Raw genomic sequence first — 21282 nt, 5'->3', positions numbered from 1 at the left:
ATCACTGTGTTGTCATCATCACAGCCACCACCATTACAAGGCTTCACCCTAGGAAGCCCCAAGAAAATGGAGAAAGACAAACAGTCCTCAAAAACCCTGTGGAGCTGGACAGAAGACCCTAGTGATGCCAAAACAGTAATTAGAAACCAAGTTAACTGTGATAAGCACAAGTGAAGTATAAATGGCCAACAAGGACAGAGATTGGAAAAGGCTGCCTGAAGGCAGCAGCAACTTAGGGCCCAGCACAGAGCCCCTGGCCCAAAAGGAGCTCAAAAGCTGACCACTGAATTCAGGAACAAGGCTGTGAAGATTGAGAATTCAACAAGCAGTTCTAGGGAAAAGGATGGGAGTTTGGGGCAGTAGGAGCAAGTAAAGCAAAGGCCAAGAAGAAAGTATGGGATGAGTTTTTGGGTCCCAAAACTCATGTAAAGAGCTGAAGCATGGGTGCACTTGGGGTGGTGATGGTAAGGCTGGGCTAGGATGAGTGAGGAGGCATCACAAAAGACCCAGGGTCCCTTCATCTACTTCTTTGTCATATTAATTCTTGCCAACCCTCAGGTCTCAGCTGAAGTTCCTCCCTTTCACAAAGCCTCCTCTGACCCAGAAGAGCAGGTCTTCAGGTCCCACTGTCACTGCAGGGAGACTTGCATGTGGTAATTCTAATTCTAATGCTAATTCTTAGAGAAATGCCTGATTTTGGCACTAGATTGTCATCTCCATGAAGGAGCAGACTTTCTGATTTTTCTTGTCCTTTATCCCCAAAGCCAGCACAATACCTGGGACAGAGTGACAAGACACAAAAATGTCTGTTCTGTTGAATGATGAATGAATGAATGATTGAAATCAACAAATTCAGACTGTTTTCTCGTGCTTCTGCCAGGGACCAGCCATGGTCCAAGGAAGCCATGTGCTCTCTGGATATGCTCTCCACCTCCTCCCTCCATATGAAATGGAGAAATGGAGAAAAAAATGTGTTGTTGATGTATTTTGACATCCTGAACTAAAAGCTCCTACACAAGAAGCAAAGTATTAATAGCCATCATCTCTCAAATTTATACTGCACTATTCAAGGGCTGAATTCAAGGACTTTTCAAAAAAGAACAGAAAGTGACTCTCTCCACTTTTCAGCCCCTCTGCTGCTCTTTTTCCTCCTCTCTCAACCCAAAACCTTGCGCACAAAACAGATCTAAGAAAGAGAGGGCACACTGAAGCTTCCTAGCTCATTGCAATGGGAGTGTGCAGGGCTTTGGGGGTGAGCTGAGAGGTTTAAACCACCTCTGCAATACACAAGAGAAAGATGACACACACACAGGTACATCAAGGTAGATCAGTGGGGAAAGCTTTCTCTTGCCAAGTCTTAGAAAAAGCACTTCGAATGGGGCCTTGATGGGTCTAGATTATTTCAACATCCTAGTGGGACTTTGCAGCTAATTCAGAATATAAGAGTTTTTATGGAGCTTTCTTCCTAAAGACATAAAGGTTACCAGTCTGTCATTTTACTCCAGAATGAAAACTAACCAAATAATTAGTTTCTACACAGCCATGAGGGCACCTCTAATATGACCTAACTTCTTGGGATGTCATCCTGCAAAGTTTACAGACACACACACACACACACACACACACACACACACACACACGAGCACACCCCCACACGTCTCACCTTCAGATAGCAGGGGACATGTGGTGTTTCTCCTGTGAATTTAGGTAACACTATACTGAGGAGACAACAGCCCCTATTAGCTGAGGGTCGTAGTTGAAGACAGAGCAGAGCTGGTGTGAATCTCTGATCTGTCTTTTATGATCTGGCTGATCTCTCTGGGCCCCTGTTTTCTCAGCCTATCAAGTTCATTCATTGCCTGCACTCATTTGTGTATTCCACAAGTGTTTACTGATAGAGACTATCACGGGAACCAGAAAGAGAGCAATGAACAAGCCATAGGTCTTTCTCTGGAGAGTGAACATCCTCTGGATGAGGTAGCACCACCAACCCAGGGGGTGAGTATATGACTCCAAGAATGTAAGAATTACCATAATGGTTGCTGCCCTCCATTGAATTCCTACAACTGCTAGACACTGAGCTGAATTTTGCAGTCATGAGCTAATTTAAAAATCTTTACAATAGTCCAGTGAGATAGGGATCACTTAAAGAAGAAGGAAACCTGAAATGAAGTGGCTGCTCAAGGCCATAAACCATCCACAGGTAGCTTCAGCGCCAGGACCTGAACCCTCAGCTCCACCGCGGTGGGCCCAAGTGGCTGGTGTTTCTGGAACATGCAAGTCCACTTTCCCGTGCTGCTCAGGTTACATCTCAGCATTCCCTCCCCCAAGAGACCCCAGCTCTTCTCTCCTGGCTCCAGCCTGAAAAGAACACAGCACACTTGTTGAATGAATGCTGGCTTTTTTTTTTTTAATTTGGCAGTTTAAAGCAATTAACGTCATTTAGTCGGGTGTGTTATTAAGTCAACATTCAAGGGAGGGTGAATCAGGGGAAATGAATACACCAGGTTATATAAATGTCAATTTACTCACTGTCTAAAATATCACAGAACTTCATCATATGTCAAATATTTTAGTCCCTTTTATTGTTGCCTTTTATATCCAAAGATGACTCCATTCCCTGACACAACTCTCAGAACGAGTCTGTGGTACAAGAACGCTTGGGAAATACATTGGCAAAAACAGAGAGGAGGATTTACCAGGATGGGGGATGTCACTTTGGCCTCCTCTGATCTCGATGCCACTCTGTCTTCCCTTGGCCATTCAGCTGTCTGCCTCATCACCTACGCGAGTCTGCACTGGTGTGAATCGCTGCCCCCTGCTAGACTCCAAGTACCCTGGTGTGGCCAACAGCATCTCCATACCCCCTCTCCTCCCGCAGGTACCTGCTGCAGACCGAGGCAGGACAATATGTGTCAGCAGGATGTACAGACACTGGCACAACATGGACAGAGCGCCACCCATCTCATGGTGGAGCATACTGGGAAAGGAGGTGGGGTCTCCCTCCTCTGGAAGCATGCTGAGTCTCAGCACGGAGGCGCCTTCAAGCTCTCTCATGCACAGGCCCAGGGAGAAGCAGCAAGCTGCTCCAAGTCTGCGAACTCAGTAGTGTCAGGGCCGGAGCTAGGGCCTGGACCTCAGACCTCCAGGCAGGGCCCTGCCCTCTCTAGCCCTGTGACCCTCTGGTCCAACTGCATCACACTTGGTCAGAGAAGGAGATGAGAAAACAAGTAAATGCCTGATGGGTACAATAACAAATACCAGATGCTGGGATGCTCCAAGAGCAAGAAGCCAATATAACATAGATGGGCAAACTTCTTGTAAATTCCATTAAGTGCTAAGTAAAATATCAGGTGCTTTGAAGACCACTGCTCACCCTGTACTTCCCAAACCTGCCTCTTCCACTGTCCCCTCTGTCTCTCACGTTTCCTCCCCATTGCTCTTCATATGCCCCCCGCCACGTATCGCCTCTAGCTGGGCTGCCCACATTGTAACACCTGTGACCAACCAAGTTGACTGCTGGCAAGAGGAAGAAACATAGGTAAGAACAGGGTCATGGTCAAGCAGCCCTGAGTTCAAGAACCAATGCCACCACTTATTAACTCTGTGACCTTGGTCAAGTCATTTCACCTCCCTGAACCTAAGTGTCCTCATCTAGAAAATGGGGCTATCAAAGTACCTGCCTCATGGGATTGTTGAGAAGGTGAAGTGAAATTTATACAGAGTTTAGCACTGCAACTGGCTGATTAATGTTATCTACCACTATCTATCATTATTAGTAAGCTTTAATCCCCAAATCAATGCTGCACCTCCCAGAATGAAAATGAACTAGCCTATAATTTACCCTGGTAACACTGAGGGCACTGTTCCTTTCTTAACATATTTATGACATTGTAAAATCAATGTATTGGTCACAGCCAGCCTTCCAAAATGAGTAGAAGGAGCAGAGTAGGTTAGCAATGAGTAGAATAGAGTGGAATAGAATAGAATAGAATAGAATAGAAAAGAGTCCATGCGAATAGAATACACCAGATTGCACTGCAGAGAAGCTAAGTAATATTGCATGAAACTTGCATTGCACATGAGAAGTTGTATGTAACAGGCTGCACTGAACCATGTACTTCTTCCTTTGGGTCATGGTCAAAAAAGTACAAAAGCTGCTGACTTAGGAAAAATGCAGTTTTGTGCCCAACAGGCCCCTGGGGGAGCAATTCTTGTACCAGGGAGATTAGGAGCAGCCTTTTTATGGGAAGCAGATGGCGTATTTCATATTGATGTTCGCCAAACAATTTTCTGTTAAAGGTCCCGGTAACCTATTTGGTAGGAAGAAAAGCCATCGGTGACAGGTCAACAAATTTCTCTCCATCTTACAAATTGGAGAATGGCCACTTCAACTCTGCTCAGTGATTTCTAAATAAGCTGCTTCAACAATCAGACGTGCTCCTGGGTACCTTCTGACTTAAAAGATAAAATGCCTGACTTGTTCCAAAGCCCCCACTTCTATTGCAGAGAAAATCTCCACTCACGCCATGCACACTGAGGAGGCTGGGTCTGGGGATGGAGCAGCTGCAACCTCTGGCCCGGGACAGCACAGATGCTTAAGCAAACCCCAGTGGGAAGATATGCACCTTTCCTCTCAGTGGGAAAGACAGGGAAAGATTTGGTCTCTTTAGGGGAATCTCCAGAAGCCTTCCCAGAGGTGGGATACAATCAGTGTTTCTCCAAGCATGGTCCCTGGACCACCAACATCAGAATTACCTAAGATGTTTGTTAGAATGCAGGTACCCGGGCCCTGGGCCAACCTTACTGAGTCCGAATCTCCTGGAAGAATGCATTTTAATAAGCTCCCCAGGTGATAGTTTAGCAGGTAGAAGACTGACATCCTCAAGAGACAGGGGTCAGCAGTCAGACAAGGGCAATGGGGTCAGCCGTGTGGACGGCAGGACTGGCGTGGGCTGAGGCACAGAGGCGTGACACAGCCTGGTTTGCTTGGGGAGTGTGAGCCACGTGCTGTCTCCGAAGCATTCAGGGTGAGGATGCAAAATGTGGCCACAACAGCAAGGGGATTTTGGCACCCAACACAGCTCCACACGCCTCACTGAGTATTCAATGGGTATTTGTTGAGGCAGGAAGGGAGTGAGGGAAGGAAGGAAGGAAGAAAACATTTCCAACATTTGGTCAAAAGCAAATGTGTTCTCGTGAGTCTGTTAAGGCAGCCGAAGATTTTCCCAAACCATGGTGTTCTACCCAAAATGAAGCAATTGGTCATGTGCACCTCTACTGTGGAAAAGGAGAAGGTGGAGGCCTCGGGTTTCCAGAGAGGTTTCTCAATGTTGAATAAACACTTTTGTTGACTAATTGTTCTGTCTCCTGCTCCCTGCACTCAATGTAGATCATGCTAATAAGGGGAATGTTCCCCACTATACACCGGGACAAAATATTTTGGCTGTTAAAAACAGACACATTGGGGTGCCTGGGTGGCATAGTGGGTTAAGTGTCTGACTCTTGATTTCGGCTCAGATCATGATCGCAGAGTCCTAAGATCGAGCCCGAAGTGGGGCTCGTCACCAGGTGTGGAGCCTGCTTAAGATTCTCCCTCTCCCTCTCTCTCTCTCTGCCCCTCCCCCAGCTCGTGTACGCGTGCTGGTGCGCACTCCCTCGCTCTCTCCAAAATAAATTTAAAAAAATAAAATCTTTTAACGCCGACACATTGGGGGAACATTTTCACCAGTGAACTTCAGGCTTCAACGTGGCTGGACTAGAGGAAAGGCTGCACAAAGCAGGGTTCCTGTGGGATCCAGCTGGGGAGCTGACAGGCACGGGGCAGTCGGGCTAGCAGCTGTCTCTCTCCATCCTCTAAGAAGCCCCCTGTGGGACGTGGAGCCTTCCTTCCCTCTGTGGCCTCGATGTCCTCATGAATGCATGATCTGGCAGTAAAAACACCAATGCTCCAGGCCTGGCCTGTTCCTGATTCACTGTGACACGGGGCATGCCACGAGGCCCGGGCACCCGTAGCAGGAGGGGCTGGGTTCCGAAGATCTGCCCCAGCTCAGAGGTCCTCTCCCTCCCCTCTGAACAGTCAGACTCAGCAGGAAGGTAGAAGGTGGGCATCAGATTATGGTCACTGTGGGGCCCCAAGGCAAATTCCAGGGGTGCCCCACAGAGCAAAGACCATCCAAGGAAGTCTCACAGCCTCCGCAGAGTGACGTCCCAGCAGGAGCTGGACGGAGACTCCTCCGTAAGCCTCCAAATGCCATACTGGGCCTGATACCAGGGGTAGTGGGGCTGCAGCAAAACCTCTTCTGGCATAACTGCCCCCCCATTAAACGCACATGATTGAATTCCCACTTCCCAACCAGCTGCTCCCCTCATCCCAGAGGAGCTGTGCTTGGTGCGAGCTTTCCGCATCTCCACGGGCCAGGCCTACAGAAGAAAGCAGACAACTGCACCTGCAGGACACAAAAGCAAATGCAAATCCCCTAGCCTGGCTGGATGGCTTCTTGCATGGTTTCCTCCTCCGTGGAGGTTGGGGGCTCCAGCCTTGCAGGCTGCAGCCAGGACGCTGTCCACAAGCAGGTAACACCGCCCCGTGGATGCTGCAGTTATGTGCGGCAGACCACAGTACCCAACTGCCCTCAATGCACATGCAGAAACCCATCCAGGGGATGTAAAGAATAAACAGACAAATGCAAAATAAAGCAGGCTGCACCGAGAAGGTGAAATCAAGCCCAGCAAATGCTGCGTGGCATCATGACGCCAGCAGGGCCTCGGAGAAGGTGAAAGGGGTAGAAATTAAAATTCTCCTTTCTCCCTGATGTCACTGAGAATGTGGCATCCGAGCACTTCACGGCATTAGCTGCAGCAGCTCCCTAATTGCCTTTGCCGAGTTGCCTCCCCCAGGTTGATGGTGGCGGCTGCGGCGGAGTCCCCATCAGTCTCGCTTGGTGCTCCTCGTGCACCCGCCCAGCACTGCGGTGCTCCCACCCGGCACTGCGGTGCTCCCGCCGCAGCTGCTGGGCTCAGCACCGCGGAGGTGCCGGGACCCCTCAGCCCCACTGGGAGTGTTCAGTGTGTTCGGGATGCTGCTGGGATGCTCCCCAGGGGCAAAGAGGGGGTCGCGGGCTGGAAGAAGGGAGGACCAGCTGGCTCGGATGTCTGGCAGCCCCTACTGGTACCAAGAGGGTTGTGGGTGAGTGACTTGCCCACGGGGCTTCAGAGCCGGATTGCTGCAGCCAGGAGACATCCGCGCCTGATGCTAGGGAGTCATAAAACCCGGTACTAGAGAGTAAGTGGGGAAAGAGATGTGAGGGATCTCATCCTTGGCCTGTGATCAATACTGTTTTTATTCTGATCACCCGCATGTGAGCACCAGAAAAAAGACTTGACCAGGTTCTTCTTTGTTTAATCTGTACATCCCACAAACAACCCCTGAAACCCACCCGAAGATGGCTCTGTGCTAAGTGCGAAAGGAGGACCCTCTCGTGTCAGAAAGAGCAAGTCTGCCCTGGAGGAATTGAAGGTCTAGTTACCTGCCTCTTTCTTGATACCCCACACAGAAAGAGATAAGGGGTCCTCAGGATATCACGTATCCCCAGGACTGCCAGGGGCATGAACAGATCTGCCAGACTCATTCCATGCAAAATAAAACTGACCCTAGTGGGTCCAAGGGCTGTGGCCTTCAAGCTAGCTGTCAATCAGGCAGAAAAACAGAACTGTGTTTCTTCCCTGAAAAAATAATAAATAAGCACCAAAAAACACCCAGGGAAGAGAGACAAAGCACGAGCATATCAAAAACCAAGGAGTTGAAATTTACTGGACATGAAGACTGCCACAGGCTGACACAGCTAATCCTCATGACCCCATTTTACAGGTAAGGAACCTGAGGCCCGGAAGTGAAGCTAAGGGACACACTGGATCTCCAGCCAGATTCATCTTGTCCCAGAGCCCTCCCCACAATCCTCCGTTACCTTAATGGGGAATACAAAAAGGGAAACTGAACCAAATTCAATGAGATTTTCAGAAAGGCTTCTTAAGAATCAGAGCTGATGTGGAGAGGGCTGGCTGACCCTCACGGAATCAAAAGACAAGCAGCATCATGTTATTACAATAAAAGAGAACACTGTAAAAAGCTAGAAGGGTTCCAGGCCCTCCCCTCATCATTGACCCCCTTTTAATTCTGTATTATGAAAGCAAATCACAATGCATCCAAATAAGACTAAGAACTCCAAAGGGGAAAGGATTAAGGATGAGGAAGAAGTTTCCACCACCAGTCCCGATGAGCCAGTAACAGGCTCAGACCAAAACGTGCTGGTCCTGGAAATATCCAGGTGCCCCAGCCCAGGCACCTGAAAGGACTCACAACACCCTAGCTCTAAGCCTGCCTTTGCCACTTGGGAGCTGGGTCACCTTGGGCAAAGTTACATTCTCTGTTTTGGTTTCTGTCTGTCTAAAATGGAGGGGATGACAGAACCGACCTCAGGAGTGGTTGTGAGGATTTCAGGAATACAAATAAAACACAGGGCACAACACACAAAGCACATGCATCATTGTTATGATTACTGTCTAAGACACCTTTGTGGAGCTCAGTGGTGGGCAGCTTTAATGGAGGTCTCCAAAGAAGGCCTCCAGGTGGCCTGATGTTATCTCTCCCCGAAGCGGACGAACGGCTCTCTCAAGCAGCCAACATGCCCGGGATGCGGGAGCAGCTCCTGCAGAATGATGACAGAAGCCCACCTTTTCTAAATGCTTCTTATGAAACACTTATTGCTAAGCATCCTGTGTCCACATTCTCGTTTGGAGTTCTCAGCTCCACTCTAGAAGTTATTACTGTCATGTCCATTTGGCAGATAGAAACTGTGAGGTTCCATGACTGACTTGTCAGGGTGGCCCTGGATTCTAATCTGGATTAGCCTGACTCAGATCCCGACTTTCACCTACACATTTCTGCCTTCCCAAGACCAACCACCTCCCTTAAAGGTAAATTTTTAAAAATCAATAATCCCCTGATTTCTTTCTAAGTCTATATGTTTTTCCTAACATTCATAGGGCATTTGTTTCATGCAAAAAAAAAAAAAAACCCACCTGAAAATCTTGCTATTTAAGTAGAAAATCCAGCTGTGGCTCCATAATTCTGAAATTCCTGTTCTGGGAAATGTATATTGTTGGCTTTTTTCAAAAGATTAGTAAGCTGTGAGCCCTTTCCTAAGAGGATTACATCTTCTTTCAGGGTGACCAGATGATCCTGATGCTCTGAAATACTCAAACTTGGCCACAGACCTTGGGATTTTAAAGTAGACCTCAGTTTTTATTTACAAGAGGAAACAGCCCATGTATATTAAAACATACACATACACACGTTTTACTGGTTGTCTGACAGCGATTCCTTTAAACAGGGTTCTCTGTGCTGTGTGCATTCTGACAGGGGCACAGGTCAAAAAAGAAGAAAGAACACTCAAACTTCGGCATTAGCATCCAAGAAGCCAAATGACTGTCAGTGGGGCAAAAACCTGTGCCCATAGAGCTATTGGTACATGACATGATCATGTTGTGTTAATAGAAATTTCACGAATAATGGAAAGTGCTAGGAAGCTAAGTGTAAAGCTATGTGTTATGACTCGTGGCCAAAGATTACCTACTTCCAATGGATTTGTTGCCTCCCACACCTATTGTTCTTTTTACAATATTTTTCCGCCTCTGCCTCAACAAAGCACAACAGAAAAGGCATTACGGATGGTGCAGGTACAAAGAGCCAAAGCCCTGCCAGGTGTTTCCGACTCTCCCCTTGCTTTGCAAATTACAGTACAATGTTATAGCAAGAACAAACCTGAATTCCCAAACTGCCCACCTCTGCTGCACAAGGGCCCAGATGAGAAGAATTCAGGAAAGAAAGCAAAAGAAATCCACCTCCTTGGGGACGTCATAAATGCTTTTGTTTGCAACCGTGCCTCTGTCACATTAAGTGTGTGTGCCATTCATTGTCCTAATTTTATGAACCCATCATGAGGTCCGAGTGACTAAAATTCCAGGAGTCTCTTCTGCTCTTCGGGACGCTATAAATGAGAGAGTAGCCAGAGAAGTAAGGCTTCCTGTGTGCCACATATTGTTCTAAACTACTTCATATGGGTTATATCACTTAATCCTCCCCAATGCCCTATAACACAGGTGCTTTTATTAGTACTTCTATTTTGCCAGTGAGCAAACCAAGGCCCAGGGAGGTAAAACTAGTGACTGGCAGAGCAGAATTCAACTCCAAGGCCCATGCGCTTTTTAAAAATCTGTCTTCGGCTGTGCATGCTCACTGTAATAGAAATCTAGATTTTTCTAAAACCAGACACTTCATTCCCTCCTGGGAGCCAAGAGTTAGCAGCTGTCAAGAAGGAAATGCAGGGTCAAGTTTACATCATGGGAAGGTCTAGACTGGGGGGAATTCCACAGGCCAATTACACCTTTCATTCCATTTTAATGTAAAACACCAAAGTCTCAGGAAAAGATGTCAAATCATTAAGTGTATGACACCACATTGCCATATTCAGAGACCTGAGCAAACAGACGAAGAGCAGGTTTGACTTTTCAGGGAAAACACGAAGGGAAATGCTCCCCATTTTTTCCAGAACAGCTGAATCCTCTTGTCTTAGCTGAGACAGCATCCTGCTTGGGGATCCCACAAGATTGTTCTCCTCCTTGGCAGCTGCGCCCTCTAGGCTAAGAAGAGGCATTAAGGTGCCCGACACCACCCCTGCTCCCGCTCCCCTGCAAGCCAGGGCCAGACCAGCCAACCCTGCCCACTCTCCCCTAGGAACCGCTTTTTGGCCCCAGCAGGCACGAGCCCACACTGGAGTCAGAGAGTCCTTCTTAGCCTCGCTGTCCAAAGAGCCCACATCCCCGTACCCCACCTGAGGACACACGTCTGGGGGAAAGAAAGTGGCGAGGGCTCTGGCATCCCAACCTACCCAGCCCTTCTCATCCTGCTGTGGTCCTGCAAACCCCACTGAAGCCTGTGCTCAGGTGGGATCAACCCACAGGGGGCCTGTGCCATAAAGGAAAATCCCAGGCTTGGGTGGGGGGATGCTCAAAACAAACCAGTGTGAGTCCCAACCCCACTGCATGGCCAGCTACTCCACCTCCCTGAGCTGCAAGACCCACCTGCAAGAGGTAGGTAACAGGGGCCACCTCCAAAGAGAACCAAGGACCACATCAGATGCCTGACATGATAAAGCATGCCTGGCTCATACTAAACACTCAAAAGAAAAAAAAAAGTCCATTTCCTTCCTATCCAGCCCCCATCAACCATCTGTTTACCTAAGCTGGTTATGACCTTGGTGGATTTCAAGAAGCTGCCAGTACAGTCAGACTCTGATGTTCTGTAACATTCCTGGGCACAAACAGTTCTTGGGCACTTTTCTGAACTACCTGGCCCAAGGAACTACTACAGATTTGCATGTTTCCTTTCATTCCTGACTTCTTACTGACTTTCACGGCTGATTATAACGGCTTCATGCATAAACAATGTTCTTAAGTTAGGCAGCTACAATAGCACCCCCAGCATGATTTCAAAGTATTGGTGCCTATGTTTACCACAAACAGGGGTGGCCCGTGTCACTCCTGCAACATCTTCAAGGAGATCAGCAGAGGACTGCAGATGCTCATAAGCCAAACACAACAGAATGTGCCAAGCAAGTTCTGAAGCAGAGGCAGAAGGGCCAGTGGGAAGGACCAAGGGACACAGGATGCCCTTCAGTGCCTCCTGAGACTTGGGGGCAGATGGCAGTCCCCATGCACCACTGCACCTTCCTGTCCCAACTGGAGGAAAGACCCCCCCGCCGCCCAATGAGGTGCCCAGTCTCCTGCTGGTCTCCAGGGCCACCCCGGGAAGTCACTGAGAGAAGTCCAGCAGACGGGATTTTCATGGGAGGAAATGCCTGGAATGCTGTCCAAAAGGGCATCTGGATTAATGAGTGCCCATGGCTGGCTGCTGGACGCACCCCCACAGCAGTGGGATTGCTGGATGCCTGCACTCTCCTATGGCTCCAGCCGCACTCGGAACACTGGGGCACACTCAGCCACTCCTCAGCCTGACCCACCGCCCCACAGCAGGGCAGAGCCAGGGAGAAGGTAACAGGCAGGCCCTGATGCAGTTCTTCAAGCCTCATTCCCCGTGTGAGGGGTTCTCCTCCTGACCCTCAGGGACAAGAGAGCTGACCTCAAGGAGAAGAGTGAATGTCTGGGCAGAGGCCATGTCCACACAGCCTCCTCCCACTTGGGTCCACAAGCTCCCTCCTGTCAGGTGCCTTGTGGGATCACCTGCCAATACGCCGGCACCGGGCACTCACCCGCCCATCCGTGCACTTGCTCATTGGCATGAGCGAACCCAGTTCCCACAGATGCTCAGCGAAGGTTACCTAAAGACCTTCTGGTTTTATCATGCAACCAGTAATGACCTCAGCAACTCCCTGGCAGGAGGCTTCCAGGGGCCAGGCACCATGCAAAGTGCTTTTTGTACTTTATTTCATTTAATCCTCATCACAGCCTATAATGTAGAAGGCGTTGGACTCCTTTCACATGCGAGGGTACAGGTTTAGAAATGTCAAACAACAAGACAACCCAGCTAGGAAATGGCAGATCTGGGACTCCAATCCAAGTCCCTCTGACTCCACACCTGTCTTCTCTGCTGTTAGCCCGGTCTTTCAGCTTCTGAACTAACCTCTCAGCTGCTACCTCATTTAGTCCTCCCAAACACCCATGAGCTAGAGAAACACAGGTATTAACCACATTTTTGTCAGACAGGAACTGAGGCCAAAAAAGGTCACACAGAGAGGAGGGGACATTGTAGCACAGTGGCCAGGTAAACAGACTCAGTCAACTTGGAAAGGCTGCTTAAATTCTGGGAGCCTCAACTTCCAAATCTGTAAAATGGGGGTGAGTGGTAGTCCCTGACTCATTGGGTTGTTGGGAGAATTTAAGGGGATGGCATCTATAAAATCCTTATCACCGTACCTGGACTGCAGGAATGCAGAGCGAATGAGTGAAGTCCACCTGTTTTTACTATGAGATTAAGCAATTTGCCCAAATCCACTCAGGAAATGTCTACAGAAAAGATAAAAAGACAGATGTCACGGCTCCTAGGCCAGTGACCTCTCCTTCAACAACACTGCATCTCCAAAGATGCGCAGCTCTGAAAATGCTCCAAGTTCTCCACCTATTATGACAATGAACAAAGACGGGCAAAGGACACCTCCTAGACTGACTGTGGCCTGAACGTTCAATCAGGCTGAGAGGACGAGCCACCGAGCAGAGGAAAGAGAAAGCCTAACTGAGCACAGCCTGTCCCATAGGGGCCTTCGCCGGGGGCGCAACAGGCCCTGTGCTTTAATGCTCTGCTGTCACCATCTTTTAAATTCTTCAGAGTTTTTGAACAAAGAGTCCCATATTTTCCTCACTCATTGGGCCCTGCAAATTATGTAGCTGGTCCCGGGCTCAGCAGATCCTCAGCTTCCAGCTACCTACACCATCTCAGGTGCCGGGTGGACTGGTCCTGTCCCAGCAGAACTGGTTGGGCCCCTCAAGCCATGCTCTCTAGAAGCCCAAGAGGACAAGAACAGTCTTCCCCATCAGCCGGCAGCATCTGGCATGTTCTGTGATGAGCAGCATCCATTTTTATGGGCTTACACACACATGCACGAAGTTAATAAGTATAATGGTAATGACATGTGCGAGCCCCAAATATCAACTGGCAGTTGCTTCACCTAAAATGGATAACCAAAGGTCTGCTCTGTGAACCCACAGCCACTTACGGCCCTGCCCAGCTTGCCTGTCCAGATCATTTACATGGATAACAGCTCTTTTAACCTTGGGAGGGTACTGTTTTCCAATATCAGGTGCCAAGATAAACAACACTGAAGTGTACAAAGTGAAGAAATAGCCATCTATTTCTTGTCAAGAGATAATGCTCTTCTTTCCAATATGGCCTTGAAATGCCCATTAATAGTTTGGCTTCTGAGTTATGTTCATAATCTTGATTTGAGGTCACCAGGAAGCTATGCAACATACAAATTTAATACACCTTATAAATTTAATGCCTTATTTAAACAGCCTTGGAATGAACACCCAATGAATGTTGTTCAAAGCAAATGGAAATTGAAATGTTTACCATTTATTGAAAACACACTGGACTCTTTTCAAAGTTGTATCGGTAAAATAACTTTCTTCTGAAAAGCAGACATTCTGGCTATGCACATAGAAATTCCCTAAAAATACATCAGCTATGCAGATGCCTAATCTGTCAAGGGTGAGTTGTGGTCCAGGCAGAGGGCTGCATCACAGAGGGGTCTTTGAGTCTGGCTTGACATTTCAGGAACAACCACCTCAATCTGCTGGTCACTAAATACTCAGGGAAATCAAAGGAAATCAAGCAGTCCTCCTGTTCCTCTACATCATTTCCTTCCCTTGAAGGAGAAGCTAACTTTTGTTTAATGGACCGAAGAGGGCTGATAAAGATTCTATCAATGTTTCCAGAAGCCTGACATGAGGAACTTCTTCTGAATGATACACAATAGCACGACTGCAGTCACTTGATATAAAACACAGGCCATTATGTCTCTCGTATAAAGACTGCATTAAAAGGATCTCATATGCTAATTCATAGGCTGGCATTTACAACATCTATTTCATTTTTTCTCAGTCTCAGCCATAGCAAACCGCCCAGTCAGATCACAGTGTCCCAGGGAACACAGAATCTGCTCAAAGTCTCTGTCTAGAAGATGCTCTGGGTCTCGGTGAAGGAGGAAATTTCAATAAGCACTGTGACTGCAGAAGATGGGGGACCTGTGACAGACATGAATGTGGATAAAGAAAAAGCCCATTTGTTGGCATATGTGATGGTAAATCTAGATGAATGGCAGACCGGACACAAAAGATCCTGGTGAGAATGTACACCTCTTTAGGCAAGCTCAACACACCAAGTCATGTATTGATCTACATAATTGAGAGCACCACCACCAACTGAGGATCCCTCAAAGACTGAAAAGGGGCTCAAATCTCAAACTTGCACTTCCATGAATATGTGCTTCAGGCTGCAGGACAATTAAACACCCGGCAGGACCACAGGTGCTTGGGGTAATGATTCCACATTTCTTTTACTTTTGTTCATCCTCATACACGGCTACGTCTTCATCACAAAATGGAAACATTAATTGTGCTTGCACATGCCCAACAGATTTCATAATTATTAGGTGATTTGGTACTCGTGTGTTTGCCTCAAAGCACACTGGTATTAGGATAAGATAAAATACAAAATGAAATAAAAAGCCAGCATGAGATCCCCATAGTAATTGATCAAAATTATAACTACATTGAAATAAAAATCTGAGTTTGCCTCTGACAAGAAAACAATGTCTATATTTTCATTTCCCTTAATTTTGACTAGCATCTGTAAATCCAGCAACAGACGCTGCAGCAGCTCCCAACGAGAGAAAAAGCAAAGCAGAAATATATCTGGCAGCAAAGAAATTTTGAGAGAGAGAAAAAAAATGAACAAAAGGAGCTCAGACAAAAATTTAGCAAAGCCATACAAAAAGAACTTTATCTGGTCAGCAAGGACCCGGGTGTGAGTTTACAAACGCAGTTAGATACACGTGTGAGTAAGATGCATCACTGAATTCCAACTGGTTCGCCCTGTCCTGCTAATGCGCTGGTGACTGCGATAATGAGACCAATAAACTGTCCTGAAACATTGAAAACGGTCATTCCTGAGATTTCAAGACTTTTTAAAAATAATCCGCCAGAGAAAAGTCCAGTAATTGAAGTGGTGCTATGAATCAGGGCATTGGCCATTGGCAGCGTAGGTTGAATGCATTAATCTTGCAGAATGACAAATAACCGTGTTTACTCAACAAAAATGTTGAGCGAAGGAGCGCCTCCCCTAGAAAAGCAATCTGTAGAGTATCAGGCTTCCTACAGGCAGCACAGCACTACGACCCAATTCCTGATAAGTGAATATTCCTATTTAATTATTTAAGAAGTCCATTGATTTCCACATTGATGAAAAGTCATAATTATCAAAATGGGTTAAAGAACCAACCTTTTACTTTGCTGACTCTGTCTTGTGGAAAGTGACATCACGTTTATGTATGAAAGCCGCCCTCTCAATAAATAGTTGATAACGCAAAAACCTGGTTGTGCATTCCAAGAAGTGCATGTTTGGTAAGTGCTGCATAAGGCATCCAAGGTAAATGTCCATTATTTTCCTCGCATTAATGGCAGAGACACACAGTACCTGTATTTCCACTGTGTATTTATCATCCCGATTCTGGAAAATGTAATTGGAACCCTTCATCCCCATAAACATAGCAATCTCTGAATGCGGTACTAAATAGAATGAAAAAAGCCCAGCTTCTACCAAATTCTTCCTAAGGAGGATGGAAATGAGAAACACGCCACTTTAATACCTTGTATTGTGAGTGTTCGGGGCATGGAGCCCATGAGTTTAACAGCCTAGGCTACCGGATCTACCAAAATGCCGGGCACGGAATCCCAAAATAGACAGGTAATGAAACTATGCCTCCCCAAAAGAACCCAAACAATGTGCATTCTCTGTGGAAAATGAAGCAAGATAGAGGCAGCTGAATACTGGCATGAATATGTCAAACAGGAAAGTTAATTAAAAGTTGAAGCCAATTGAAACCTCTGCAGTATCTGCCAGCTAAGAAAGGCAAGATACAGACACACAGCGGCTCACCGGGACTTCCCTTTCGGGGCCACGGTTCTGGCACAACTGTAACAACCTCTCAAGATTAACTCTGAGTCCAACATACAAGTCTCAGGTTCTTCCACACCGTCCCAAAAACACACCCCTTTGCTCAAACATGATGACAGCCTTCTACAAACTCAAAAATATCCTCCTTAAAAGAAACTAATAGGTTGCTATTCCTGTGCTCAGAAAAGACAAACAGGAGAAAAAAAAATAGGGAAAGTCTGGCAAAGAATACCTAACATATTATCATAAGCTAAAGTAGTGAAAGCCATGGTATTAAACATAGAAACAATTGGGGAAATGCTCTCCTTTTTGAAGCCAGGACAATGAGGTATATTGTTAAACACTTGTGTTTATGTTGATGAAGTCAGGGATAATTCTACTAGCTCAAATTATATTATCTAATAAAAAAACCTTACCAAAATGGCAGTTTTCCCAGTCTCCAAACACCTTAAAATAAACGGCCAATTGTTATTTAACTTATACTCACAATAGCTGTTTTGTAAAGTTTTTGCCTTAGTGCAGAAATCACTAAACCCCCATTCTAAAAATGAATATACTACATTAATTCACAACATGAAGTGTCAACTAGAGAAACTACATAGAGTATGTAAAATGATACAGTGGTATACAGTATGCCTACTTCACTGAAAATCAAATTTACATGTCCGTGCCTTAAAAGTGTAATTACAGTCTGTTATGCAACATGGTATTGTCACCTTTTTGAGTCCCCTTAATACAGTGTTAACTTCGTTTTACAGCCAAGTTTTTTTTTTTAACTCATGTTCGGAGTATCCAAATTGTTAAGGATGCAGTGATGTGATGGAAGGATGCACAGAGTTTTGACTTAGAGGAGTATTTCTTCAGGCAAATGGCCAGAAACGTGAAAATAAGCAAGAGAAAGGCAACTGTCTCCTTGCTTTTCCAAATGATGTTATGCCTCCCACACTCTGAGCACCTTAGATCTCTTCTTAAAGTTTCTTACATTCTGAACTGTCTAAATCAATGTTATTTGCTAATTTAAAAAATTCCGTCATATTTGGAGGCAGTGGACCAAGATGGCCAAAAGGTACATGCAAAAGGGCTCCCCAAGTTACCTGACGTGCCCTGCCCATCATTCATGGAAGTCCTTGCCTATCAAGCCAAAGCCATAGGTACCTCAGGACTCCATGGCACATGACTGCCTTTGAAATGCAAGTAGAGCAGGTATCCACCATGGAACCTAATGCCAAGCAACACCCCACCTTCCCCTTGCATCAGATTACAAAATGCCAGGCAACAGCAAGGAATGACAACAAAGCCATAAACAGCTGGAAATAATTACACAATTGTCAAGCTGCAAACATGACAAAAGCAAAGCTAGGCTTGTGAATTCAGTATCAGAAAGGATGCTGATGAGAAGGTAAGAGAAGCATTTTAGCTGCTTCCAATTGGCTATTATAGAGTAGCCAATAATATAGCTGATGGGGTTTTTTGTGCAGTGTGTGTGCATGTGTGTGCGAGCGTGGCTGATGGGGCTTTTGTGCAGTGTGTGTGCAAGTGTGTGCGAGCATGTGTGCTAACTTCAGAGAGAAGGAAAAAGCCTATTTCCTGTGCTCCTACAAAATGTGAGATAAAAGATAGGTAAGCACAATCAAAAAACCATTCACAGGCTCTGAAGGGATACTTTCAGAGTTGCTACAACTAAACTACAACAGGCAGATGAAAAATATTCCTTTAAAGTTATACAAAAATGTTCTCTTCTTTCAAAGCATAAGGAAAATACACAAGCAATGCAAAACAGGCAGCAGCAACAGTCCAAAACTCTTCACATAAAACACCTGACATGCAGGCAAAATGGCAAAGCCGGATACAGACTGGTCCAGATTCAAATACCAGCAGAAGAAGCAATTCCTATAAACTGACGGGTGGGTTGCAAGTATGTAAATTATCATTTTTCCATAAAGGCACATCACAGCCTCAAGTTTTTATCAACTGCCCATAATTCAGTGAACTCCTTCCCCAAATAACGGAGTTGAGCAGTCTTCCCACAGTTTCAAAGAATATGGCTATTGGCAATTTTTAAGAATAACTTCCTGCTTTCCATTGTGGGCTGATGCCTTATTACGATATTTGGATTTCGTGTGACAAACTGCTTCATATAATGTCCCCAAAAACGCTACTCTCTGAAGCAGAATGCCATAAATAAAATACGTACTTGGTTACCAGGCAGCATGCATAACACATATGTTACATTGGCCCAAAAAGCACATTTAAAAATGCTGAAAAGTTAACTTGACAATTTAATCTGTTTGTACCCATTTTCAGAGACTTATCCCCTAAAGGCCAATTTTATTTTCTATCTTTGAGAGAATACTTGGATTGATCCTGTTGATTTGTTAACTTGAAATTCTTTGAACCCTTGCAATTTCTCCTCCCAGCCTATTTTTTTCTTCTTTTTTTCTTGGAGGGGAGGGCAAAGGACCATACATCTCACAAGGTAATTTTAAGCATAATGCTGCCTGTTTGAATTAAAATTGATGCAGCTTCTGATAAAAGCCTAATAATCAATTCTCCATTCTCATTACTCTCCAGAATTATATGGACGCAGACCAATTTCTTAAGTTTGTGGACTACTCTCATAGGTTATTACCCGGCAGTGCAGCTGAGTGGAAAGATAACCACATTCATTCTCCTTATCTGTAATGATGTAATGCATCCCAGCCCTGGGTCTAGATGATTGGGGAATAATGGGATTGTACAACCGCAGGGATGACAAACAATAGTGCAGCGTCTTTCTCAGATATGCTGAACCCCAGTCTCCAAAGCAGGCAAGGTGAAAGACATCATAAAACAGGCACTGAGGCTGCCCCTTGGATGAAGTTAGCATTTTTTTGGCCAGAAAAGCATCTGCTCTCACACAGTAACAGCAATACCGACACTGGAAGGAGAGCCAGGCAAACACACTCAGTTTCCAAGCCCCAGCCAGGACAGTGCCAGTGAGGATCCTGCTTTTCTTTGTGTTTAGAACCAAGTGTCATCTAAAAATAACCAGTTGGTAGGGAGGAATCATTGCACAGTCCACTGACAAGACACGAGGGGACCAGAGACACCGCTGATAACTGACGCTGCTCCGGGTTCACGTTTGTTTGGAAAACTAAATCTGCCTCCATTTTCTGTGCTGGAAAAATCATCGCTTCCTGCCACTACAGAAACCTTACCTTTTGCAGAAGCTGGGAGCCGGAGTACTTAGCAGCAATGGATTTTATCTCCCCACCAAAAGCGGAGGCCCAGAGCTTCACCCTACAGGGAGAAAGAGCAGGAACAAATATAACACCCGTGTCACAGTCAACACGCACGCACACACGGGGCTGTGGCTGAAGGAGCCAGGCGACAGAACATTGGAGAGAAAAAAAAAAAGAAAAGAAAAGAAAAAGCGCCTGGGTAGAAACTGCCAGCACCAAACTGCAGAGCGCAACGCGGGAGGGGGCCTGAGGGGGGTCATATAGTTCAAAATGCGCAAAGTCTCCCAAGCTCTCTAAAAAGATCACCGAGTTTTATGTGAATCATTGTCTGAGAACTTGACCACCCAACTGGGCATCACCTGGCAAATACTAGTCGGAAGAAACCCACCCATTTCCCCCCCTTCCCCAAAAAGAAGTGAGATGGCAAGACAGCAAAGAGGGAATAAATAAACGGCCCGTGGAAGTTGGATTCGGTAAACAGGCTTCAAAGTTGGAGCTGTCACTTGAGGTGAACCTCTCCAGGTCTCCCTCGCCGACCCGAGCAAGGGGGCAAGAGCATCCCACCCCAGCCTCGCCGCCCCACGCCCGTCCTGGAAGGCAGGTGCGAGAGGCGAGGCCGACGCCCGCGGCAGGTCCTGCCGGGCCGCACCTGCAGGCGCCCAAACTTGGGCACCGCGGGTCGCGGGCGGCCGGGTCCCCTCCCCGGGCGGCGCAGGAGCCGGCACTTACACGGAGAGCGGGATCTGCTGCTCCGAGCGCACCACGGCCCCCAGCGCTGCGTAGAGAAGCGCGGCGGCGAGGAGCGCCGAGGCCCCCCGGGACGCGCGCCGCTGCGAGCCCGGCCCGGCCATGCTCGGCTCCCTCCGACGCGCCGGCGGCGGCGACAGGAGCGGCCGCGCGGAGCTGCGCCGAGCGGGCGGTGGGCGAGCGCGCTGGGCTGACTGCTCCGCGCCGCCCCGCCTGCCTCTCGCGCGCCGGGCTCACTTGGGGAGCAGAAAAAGGAGCGGGGGGTGGGGGAGGGCGGGGAGGAGGAGGGAGGGAAGGGAGGGGACAGGGAGGCAGGCGGGGGAAGAGGGAGGGAGCCGCGCCTCTCGCACGGCGGCCGCCCGGCCCCGCCTCGGCGGCCCCGGGGAGTCCGGCGGGCCCCGGCGGGAGGGCGGGAGGCGCCGCGCGGGCGGGGACTCGCAAACTCCTGTGTCCTTGGCGGCGGCGGAGCGCGCCCTGCCCCGCCCGGCCACTGCGGCCGCCGAGTTCTTTACAACTCCGCAGTCCGCGGCCGCGGGCGCGACTCTCAGGCTGGCCCCGGGCCGT

General features: G+C 47.5%; 1 protein-coding gene across 1 annotated transcript in view; it reads right to left on the bottom strand.

The window, feature by feature from the left end:
* The window catches only part of CACNA2D3 (calcium voltage-gated channel auxiliary subunit alpha2delta 3), an 876446-nt gene extending 855505 nt beyond the window's left edge, over positions 1 to 20941 (bottom strand). Inside the window, exons 1-2 of the mRNA XM_025885299.2 lie at positions 20701 to 20941; positions 19948 to 20029 (exon numbers count right to left, since the gene is read on the bottom strand). Of these exons, the coding sequence (XP_025741084.1) occupies positions 19948 to 20029; positions 20701 to 20822 (204 nt within the window). The 5' untranslated portion in view covers positions 20823 to 20941. The remainder of the gene's footprint in view (positions 1 to 19947; positions 20030 to 20700) is intronic.
* Positions 20942 to 21282: the final 341 nt, after the last annotated feature.

This window comes from Callorhinus ursinus, unplaced genomic scaffold, assembly GCF_003265705.2.
Source record: "Callorhinus ursinus isolate GAN/ISIS: 27379988/994484 unplaced genomic scaffold, GSC_fseal_2.0 scaffold15, whole genome shotgun sequence".
NCBI lineage: Eukaryota > Metazoa > Chordata > Mammalia > Carnivora > Otariidae > Callorhinus > Callorhinus ursinus.
The sequence above is the reverse complement of the archived record's forward strand: the minus strand, read 5'-3'. Positions and strand labels throughout refer to the sequence as shown.